Source organism: Plectropomus leopardus, chromosome 18 (assembly GCF_026936395.1).
Source record: "Plectropomus leopardus strain MGB_pleo_1.0 chromosome 18, ASM2693639v1, whole genome shotgun sequence".
NCBI classification, from domain to species: Eukaryota; Metazoa; Chordata; class Actinopteri; order Perciformes; family Serranidae; genus Plectropomus; species Plectropomus leopardus.
The window spans coordinates 18,724,021-18,734,499 of record NC_142193.1 but is presented as its reverse complement, the minus strand read 5'-3'; the positions used below and the strand labels follow the sequence as shown (position 1 = coordinate 18,734,499).

General features: G+C 38.9%; 1 protein-coding gene across 1 annotated transcript in view; it reads right to left on the bottom strand.

Moving 5' to 3' along the window:
• The window catches only part of LOC121957120 (ras-related protein Rab-26-like), a 68,088-nt gene that overhangs the window by 3,380 nt on the left and 54,229 nt on the right, over positions 1 to 10,479 (bottom strand). The window contains exons 6-8 of the mRNA XM_042505638.2: positions 3,351 to 3,416; positions 1,256 to 1,312; positions 271 to 347 (exon numbers count right to left, since the gene is read on the bottom strand). Of these exons, the coding sequence (XP_042361572.1) occupies positions 271 to 347; positions 1,256 to 1,312; positions 3,351 to 3,416 (200 nt within the window). The remainder of the gene's footprint in view (positions 1 to 270; positions 348 to 1,255; positions 1,313 to 3,350; positions 3,417 to 10,479) is intronic.

The following is a 10,479-nucleotide window of genomic DNA, read 5'->3' as shown; positions in this document are numbered from 1 at the left end:
CAAAGAATCATATAAAATAAAATTATTTCTTGATTATTATTTTATGTAATTTTTCTAGTAATGTAAAGTAATTGTCCAGATCACCCCTGTTTTCTTCAAATGGGAGGGAGCTATGTAACATCCAGATGTAAATTCTGTTGTGGAGGACAGCAAAAAGTTAAAAAAAATTAAAAACAATATCCAGTTTTTCATCTTCCATCTCCCTGATTCCATGTGAATGCAGAAGTAATCAGACTGAGCCACAACACTTGCAGAGAAACTGATACTCACTTAGCCACAGCAGTGAAGGCCAGCTCTACATTGAGACCCGACCTGGCGCTGGTCTCCATGAAGGGAACTCCGAACTCCTGAAAAGTCAAACCAATGATGGTTATTGGAGAAATTCACCATTTAATGCCCAAAAGACTCCAACATGTATGATAATTTCACATTTTTAAACAGTCTGCTGCTTCTCCGATATGCCAAAAAATTGCATAAAAACAGTGCAAAAGTTCACAACCGAACTTCACAGCACAATAGTGAACTACTTTCCTTTGGATAAATTCAGCGCAGTTGTGATAAATTTGTCTCCCAGATTTTCCTCAGCAGGGGAATTTGTCTTAGCCCGCAGTGATGATAACTGATGTGCTTTTTTCCTTCCCAGACTGAGCCTTAAGTTACTTAGTGGCACTTTATTGCTCCCACTTCTGGGGAGACTTGCTCGGCTGTCTGCTATTTGTTTCGGTGTGCCATATTGTAAAGCAACAGTCGGGGAGGTCGATAAAAGGAAATGTTTGCTCCTGGTTTCAGCGCTTACAGGCTGCATTTGTAGCAACCAAGGCTGTGGAAGTCATTATGACTGACATGGCAAAAAAATGTTTTGCAGAAGGTCAAATTCCTTTATAAATCTACACAATAAAGAAGAATCTGTACAACTGATATTTGTTATGAAACGTCTACAGAACGGTAATACACCTAAGGTGTCTGGCCTTTCTTTGTCAAATCTATCTTTTGGTATGCAGGTGATACATTTTCCTCACAGGGCAGAAATAAATGTGCAAGTACTGATCTCAAGATAATCCCACCTCTCTGTAATATTCATAATCTTCTCATCTGCCATAGAAATTCAATCAGCCATACAATTACCTTTGGGAAATTACATGAAAGGAGAAAGGCTTATGTTGAAAACCTTTGGGTTTCAGTGTGTAGCTTGTCACCTGTGGCATCTGTACAATGAAAATTGTGCCCATATTTTTGTAAATTTTCAATTACTCACCTTTGCAAGTCTCTCACCATCTTCTCTTTTCACCACCCTCTCGTGAGTGGCATCAGCCTGGTGAAACGAGAAAAACAAGGTCACATGTACACCAGCATCAGTGATAAACCACAACAACCACCCACCAACTGTGCAGATCTGCTAGCTATTTGTCCACAGTTTACATACAAGCCTCTTCCTGGTGTTCAGGTCTGACGGCAGCTAATGAGTCAAGATTGACTCCCAGGATGCTAATTAAGCACTGATATGGAGTGTGGGGAGACTGAAACAGGACAGAGCTCCAAGGCAGAGACATCTGTTCTCTGTTCGGAGGGAGGGATGTGAATGGCAGCTCTAGAAAAAAATGTGTAACACTGATATTTGCAAATTATCAGGTTGAGATATTGTCAGATGTTTGTATGATTGGAATGAAAAAGAATAATTGAACTTGTGCAAATATTACCAGCCAAATTGTCACCAGTGATTGACTGACTGAGCGTCAAGTTGGTTTGGTTCCTTTTTCTTAAATGTAGTTGTGCTTGAGCATTTACTGTATGTGCTTGATGGTGTGCATGTATCAAAGTTGGGGGTCATAAATGATGCCAATAAGAAAACTTCATTTTGGAACAGATACCACAACATTTTTATCCCCCAGTACATGAGGAGCATTAAAATGTGATTTTCTCTTTTCTTTTGTTAGATTTCAGAGTGTTTGTCTGTCTCTTAACAATTTCTGACTTCCCTACCCTGTATGTGGCACCAAAGCCCCATGGTTCCCACTAAAGATAAGAGCTTTAATAAAAAATCTTATATATATACCTTCATTTACACATACAAGGGTGAAATCATTTCCTAAAACAGCTGGGCACTGTAGTTGTATTTTTGGGGACTATTTTCCTCTCTGGATTAATGCACACTTGGTGCTTTTGGGATTATTTACAGGAGCAGAAAAGAATGTGTGTGTGTAAATGAACTACAGTGCCCATTTTTGCCGTAATAAAGGAGCCTGTCACCAAGTACATTAATGTGTTTCAGCTGCGACCAGCGGCTCTATGTGTGGCGCCGTTGGTTGGTCTGCTGTTCCACAAAAAATTCTCCATCCATCATTTTTTCATCCAGTTTTTGCCTCAAATTTTGCATGGAGGTCAAGTGTGTGTGAGAGAGAGAAGGTGTGTTTGGGTTCATGCCAATTGGTTAAAACCTTGGGGGTGGAAATGGGAGCATGTTATCTTAAATGGGTGCATAACTTCCAAACGGATTCCCCGACTTGCCATAGATTTTGTGGAAAGTATGGTCGTAACCACAGAAAAGATGATTAACCATTCATGCTGAATGGCAAAAAAGAGCAAAATATGGATGCATGAACGTACTTGGTTGCAGCTATTTCTATCTCGAGCTTTTAATAGAGTTTTGGACAACATGGAGGTGTACAGCACACACTAATGAGCCGTATATCAGACTTTGGATAAACACACAATAGGCTACTTGTTTGTAAGACCAATTCATTGTTGAAATATATAGAATATAGCCGGATTTGTCCTATAAATTCAACACTATTAAATTGTGCCTGAATTTAAAGCTGCCATACAAGAATTCTGCCTGATTAAAATATATATTCAAATTAGTAAATGGTTTATTCAAGCAAGAAAAGATATTATTAATTAATAAGAGAACTATAAGTTAGGTCCAGTTTGCAGGATTTGGTGGCAACTAGAGGTGAGGTTGTATATTGCAACCAACTGAAACTTCTCTTGCGTACTAAGTGTGTAAGAGAACTATGGTGGCTGATGCAAAAATTCAAATAGCCCCATCTAGAGCCAGTGTTTGATTTGTTCTTAGTTACTGCAGAAACAACATGGCTAACTGAAAAAGGACCCATTCGGTACATAGATATAAAGAGCTCATTTTACACTTAAGAAAATATAGTTGCAAGTATTATTAAACAATTCTGGCTCATATATCCCCTTAAATCCTGCATGCTGGACCTTTAAATGCTATTATCTTAATACTTCATTTGGCACCAAAAATATTATATAGTACTTAAGTTTGATTCACAGCCCTAGTGTGCATGTTTTTTTTTTTGTTTGTTTTTTTACAACTTTCCAACAAGTCTTGCCTTGTTCCCCAGCAGCATCAGCACCACATCCTGTTGGGCGTACTCATGGATCTCAGTCAGCCATGCCTAGTAACATACAGGACAAAGAGACAAGAGAGAGACAAACAGAGAAGCTGTTAGACAAGATGAAGGCCATTATGAGTATGAAAACCCCAAAAGGAACAACCTGAGACAAGAGACAAGAAAGAAGAAATATGTAGTACACATAAAATGGGTCCAGGAAGAGAAATCCTTGTCTGGGACTTGTCAAGGACAAGCCAGAGCATTAAATCTAATAACATGAATAAAGAGGAAGAGGAAAGTAAGAGTGACTGCAGCATTTAGAAAATGAAAATGGGCAAAGGAAGAAAATAAAATGTGCAGACAGGAAATAAGGAAGCAAGGACAAAGAGATTAAAGGGATAAAAGCAAGAAATAGTATGTGAGAAGGAGAACAACTGTGAGAGTTACTGTAACAAACTCTCATCATCAGTTTAATCAACACTGTCTGCTCCATGCTGCCTTAACTACAGTAAACACACAGGGGAAAGATAAAACATTACAGGCCCACAAACAGCACTTCTGACAGTATGGGCTCCGACAGCACCTGCACCATCCATTCACGCTTAGTGAGCATTTAATCAGCTCAGACAGACACCTGCAAACCCCTCCTGCTGAAAAAAATATTCCTCGTCTCAGCACAAAGCTTAATTGTACCCACAGTGAATAACACCACATTGGATTTCTGACTGGCTGGTGATCAATCCGCCTTTTCTTTAGTAGTCCTACTCCAGAGCTGTTTCCCCCTCAGGCAGCTCCTCTGTAATTAATTCTGGTGATGACTCTGTGTTTGTAATAGGATTTCACTGGGGTCACCTCCAGCCAAAGGTCAAGTTAAATAACAGGAGATGGGATATGCAATGTGTTGACACTGCTGCCTATGAAAAGCAGAGTGGTTCAGGAAGACTATCCATTGAAATCTTTATTTTAAAAAAATGGTAATGAATAGCATCATATAAAAAAAAAAAAGTAAGAATATGAATATCAATCATCCTGCTTGCGGTCCATTTCTCACAAAGAAATCGACCCTAATTCACGTCATTTTTAAAACTTTCCTCCAGCCTATCTGAGTCTTCAGTTGTAGTCAAACTATCCCACATCCAAACTCAGGAGCTTCACACCTTCATCAAGTCAACTCCTCATCCAACAGAATGATGCATAGCCCTCTACAGGCTCATATGATTAGCATTGCATGTCCATTGCCCACATGCAGGTGCTTATAAATAAAAGATCTGGACTTCAGTCAGCTACCACCTCCCCATTGTACTGCAAATTGAACTCATGCAGTAAGTCACCCACTTTTACAAAGGCTGTAAAAAAGAGTTATTTCTCATAAGACTACATTTGGTTCTAAATGTTTGTTTAGCTGAACGGTGTTTAAAAGAAAAAAGAAACACAATATAAATGCAGATAGAAAAAGGAAAACACATAAATCTTGGCTCTTTCATTTTGGCCTTTTATTTAGGTAATATAAACTGAACTTTGGTTAGCTTACTAACTGTATTAATAATAAACCGAGCAATGATTAGCTACAATTCAACTAGGGAGCTTTTTTTCCCATACTGTTATACATACACTGCCACTAGACTATGTCGTTTGTCTCTTTAACTTATCCTCTAGTACAGTGAATGTCAAATATAGGGCCCATAGGCCCTTGCTGGCCCGCCAATAGATCCAATCCTGTCCAAAGGATTGCTTTTTTACACAAAATATTGATGCACTTGTGAAGGTTATGGTTCTCTGAATGAAGCAATGAAACAATGAAAACATATTGTGTCATATTTAAAGATATTAAAAATTGAGCAAAATATAGTCCATAATCACCTTCAGTGCAAATGAATCTGTATCAGACTAACAGTATTAGTCCTCTGTTTTGTAATCTCTATAAACAAACACCTGCATGTCTTTTTTAATGGAAACACTTAAACTATGAGATCCATGAGATGTAATTTAAGATAAGTTTGGTTTGTTCTTTAATATTTCTGTTTCGATATCTACCTGCTAAGTAGTCACTTCTATGAGGTCAGCATACACATATGTTCTACAATTAGTTACAAGCTAAACTGTTATGGTACGGAAAGCTAAAATAAATGGTTAGAACTGAAATCACGGCTCCGTAACGCATGAGAGGCTGTTACTTGTGGTGTATGAGATGTGTGGGAGAGTATGAGTGCCATATCTAGTGCTACCACTATTTCAGTGTGTCTGTGACTGACTGAAGTGTCTGTAGCTTATAGGTTAAGCCAATGCTACTGTATTTCAATGCTGGTCATAGTGGTGGTGCTTGGAGAGCCTAATATTTTCTGAGGTGGTGCGTGGTGTAAAAATGTAGGTATTATTTATAGGTTATTGTGTAATGGCTTTACTGTTCTGGTCCATTTTAGATAAAATGAGCTGTATGTGGCCGATCAACTGAAATGAGTTTGACATCCCAGCTGCAGTTTATTGTGTTGCCTTTAAATCAATGCTGACTTATGTTTGTGATTTGATGTGCTTTGGATTTAATGAGGTCAAGGAGGTTTGGTGGTCTGAGGGACCAGATGGTGGCCCTGAGGAACTTTAATAGGAGTTCCACCTGTAGGGAGTGGAGGACTGACTGAAAGGACCATGAGAGACGTTTAGAGACAGTTCCAGGAGAGCCTGTGCTATTCTGAGATTGCTGAGTAAAGACTGGGTTGAGCTGTTGAAATTTGCATCACCAGTGCTCTTCAACATAGTGCTGAAGGGGCAAAATGTTACCGAGGAACCTTTTGCATATGGATAATTACCTGAGTCATGCATAATTCAAGTTTTTGTCAAGGTCTCTCATCAGTCACTAAGGTCAACTGTCTGTCATTGTCGCTTCTCTTTGAAGTTGGCTCATCTTTGAATTATGTGCATCCTTTATAGGTGGGGTGTTTGTATAAGGTGACACATATGAGACAAGTTAACATTTTGCTGTGTATATTTGGCCTTTGTAAGAGAAGGTTATTGTTCATCTGTTTTCCCCCTTTCATCCTCCCACAAAGAATCTGACAGCCTGCCTCTTGAGTTACTCTCTCTATATGCTGAGATTGCCGATGATGAACCATAGCTTGTAATTAGATCATTCAGCTGCTTATAGTGCAGAAGAGGAATGACGTGGAGTGTCTTGACAGCAAAGATGGATCATCGCAGTAAATGTGATTTAGACATTATCAATTCAATGAAAGGAGATGATGGGTTGGTGCATTTATCCTGTTTGTTAGTTATAGGTGCTGGTGGACCTGTAATGGCTCCACTGGTACCACAAAATTAATCAAATTGGAAACTAAAAAATGATTCCAGTTAATGAATTAACCTGAGTAAATGCACATGTACTTGTGTGAAAGAGAGCAGACTCCAGTTTTGAGGAAGTGATAATTGACGAGTATACAAGCTGACATGAATAAAGATACAATGAACAGCCTGCTACTGAGAGTCATTACATATCTGTAAAAGGCTGAACAAACAGTGAGTTCTTGTTGTCAGAATCTCTTACAGTGCAAACAAGGCTTGAATCATGAGGCTCTGGAGTGCCGCATTTTACATTAAAAAAAAATCCTGTAGAATCTCTTATATCAGAAGCTACCTTTATATCATATCTTAGTCTCTCACTTCAGATTTACTCTTATACTCTTGAAGATAAGATTCACACAATGTGCATTAAAGCCATCTGTAGACTGTAAACACTGAAAGCAGTCTCTTTTGCTGCAACTTGTTTAAGTTGGCTAACTTGCTTGCTAACAAAATGCAACATATAAGAAACACTGCTGTTTCTTGTGATTGTCTTCTTTAAATTTTATACTGTAAGTGTTAAAGGAGTATTTCACTACTGGAAAGATGGTCTTTTCATATTAAAGCCAAACAGTGCACTAGAATTTTAAGTTAAAGTTTCTGAAGCCATTTGAAATAAGTGATACAGGAACACAACCTGGGTTTATATTTGATCAGAGCTGCCTAGTGTTAATGTTTGTTCAGAGTTTGGTCTAACTTTAATAGAGAGGGAGAGAGCAACAGGCCTCTCTCTCATCCACGTCCTCTGTTTCTGTGGTGGTGGGCATACAAAACTGCAGAAGCACAATCTTCCATTAAAGCAACAGCCCTAAAGCTGGGAAATGAGCGGGGATATCTGGCTGCTGGTCACAGTTCATCTATACATACTATTCACGTTGTAATGATAAAAAGCTGCCTGGAAATCCACAAAGATTATCCTTTTAAGGGCCATCGACACCAAAAAAGACTACTGTAACTATAACCATAACGATGTAAGTATCCACACTGATGAACGCTAACGTTTTGTAAAGAGTGCTGTCAAGCACTTCTGATTGCTGTGCGCTCCAGCCGTGCTGGCAGCTCAGGGAAATTGATACTAATGACACGTTACTGCTGTACCTTGCTCAAAGAAAGAAAAAGAAAACCAGAAGGGTATGGATTCACAATCAGGTGGTGATTCAATGTGTTGCACAATTCAGGACACTAGCTGCTGTGATGTTCCAGTATTTACAGACCGGATTGCTCCAGAACACAGACCAACAATAGCAGACATTGGAGAGTAAAATCGGGCAGATAACCAGCTTTAATTGTGCTGTGGATTGCCTACTTTTATGCTTTGTTTTTTTTAAAAATTATAATAGAGAACAAACTATTACGAGGAGAGAAAAATCTATCAAACAAACCTAAGAAATCACCTCTGGGTGTCATTCTTCTCCAATTTCCAGTGCATCAGTCAACATAGAAGAACGGAGCAAAACCTCATTAAAATAAAAATGTAGTCAGTTTCCAAAGGCAAGATGATATATACAAGATTTAAAGTTTTATTGGATATGCCAGGCTAGGTGGAGACGTTGTTTTGCATGCATGGTTTTTGATTCTGATGGGCTGTTCCTGCCGTTATTGTCATATTGCTCTGAAAGTACTCTCATTGATACTGTTTGCCACTGTCACTCTTGTTATAGTTGTGGTGTGGACTTATGGCTATCCACTTGAGACAGGACAGTAATTATGTGTAAGCGTATGGTGTGAGCGGTCGAGCCAAAACGAGCTAGCAGGCGATACGAGTGTCAGTGAATGCATCGGAGTATACAGAGCACAGCAGAAAAATGGGTCTTTGCCTAGCAGTAAAAGTTGTCAGCTTAGCGTACATATGCAGCACAAGTCATAGTTTTAAGTTAATAAATGCTGCTGATTCTCAAGACCAAATAAAGCTCCCGTGTGTTGCTTTCCAGCTGCTGGTTAAAGTGAGAGTTAACCCTGAAGTCACTTCAGCTGTGGGGTTAAACAAATATCCCCTGTGCTAGCTGTCTACGATCAGGGAGCTGAAGAGTGGTTAACAATTGGTCATGTTCAAGGTAAGAATATTAGACAAGCCAATCAGACACAGAGAACAGCAAATAACTCTAGTATCCTCAGTGGCCATGGCTGAAGGAACTGAGCTGGGTTCATCTTTTATTCAAGACTAATATCATGATCCCTGACCAAATGCTCAGGGTATCAAATGTCAGTGACAACGTGGCACTGTTCCAGAGGAGGTAGTACATTTCTCTTCTCATTGCCCTTTACAATGACAGATCACTAAATAGTGAGGCAAATCAGATGCAACTGGAAGTCTGGTTTGTTTGTAGCAGCAAAAAATCCCTCTGTGTACACCACTTAAGGTTTTTATTCTCAGCAACGCGTTGAGTTAAAACTTCAGTTTGAAAGTTTGTACAAAATTTCCAAATAACCCATTCAGTCAATACTAACAAAATGAAAAATGATCGTTTGCTATACTGAATTTCATAAAGCTAAAATGCCAAATGTAGGGCTGATACTCGGGCTACCTTTCCTTAACAGTGGAAGTAAGAGATGATAATGACAAAGAGACTGATGTGACGGAGGGAGAGATAAAGGCAGAGGGGTGACAGAGAGACAGAGAGGGTGCCAAAAGGAAACGAGATGGAGAGACAGACAGTGACAGTGAAAAGGTAAGACAAAGACCAAAGGATCTGTATCAGAGAGGAGAGAAGATAAAAGCCCAGGCAGACAGCTGCTTGCTGCTGCGTCGTGACATTGGCGAGACAACTTGTCACTTGCAGAGGTATGTGAGGGTACTTGTGATGTTGCCTGTTCTTCTTTTGTCACTGAGATAAAAAAGCAGAGCTGTGTCCTATCCTGAGATACAAGACTAGTTGGCTCGACTGAACGTGCAGAAATATGTTTGTTTTTTTTCCCAAAGACGTTGTTTTGACTTTTATAATAGGCAGAGATGAAAGTCACAAATTAGATTTACTCTTGTCACTGTAACAACCCGTGATGTGTCCATGGCATAACAATCAAAAACTGTCAAGTACCAAGACCATCTACATCATGTCTGGTCAGATCCGTAGATTTGTTTTCCTACTGTTTGATCAGATAGTTTAAATCAAAATGTTGCATTTGACATTAAACACATCAGAAGTCTGGCTCCTCTTGTTGAAAGAACAGTTATGTAGAAAAAACCCCCAACATGTTTCAATTTCTCAGAGTAAGAGATCAGTAATGAAACAGAAGCTTTGTACTGACTGAATGAAAATTTGCAGATTTAACAGAATGCTTGTTGCTAGTAATATCATTTTTAAAAAAAAAAAAAATCATTTTAAGGTATGCACAGCAGCAGTTGTTGGTTTCTGTTTGGGAACAGTATCGCTAGCAAGTAAAAATCAACTCTAGAGTCACTGGTCACTACCTTTATAAATTCCATACCTATTTATATGGTCTATGGTTCGGACCTCCCTTGTATGCTGCCGTGCCCAGGAACACAACAAAATAAGAAATAAAGTAGAATTACCACCTTACGATTGTTTTCAAGTTGTATTTACAGTCTGTGCAGACTCATACATGGTATTATAAGTGGTTTTTTTTTTTTTTGCAGAACATTATGAAGTCACAGTGACGTTGACCTTGGATCCTCACATAATCATTTTATTCAATCAGCCAATTGTGTAAAATTTTGTCATATTTAACGCATGAATACTTGAGTTATAGCCAAATTCTAACCAGTTCATCTTTGAGTGAAAGTAGACTCTTGTGCCAAATTTAAGGAAATTAGCCAAAGGCAGATTTGAAATATCAG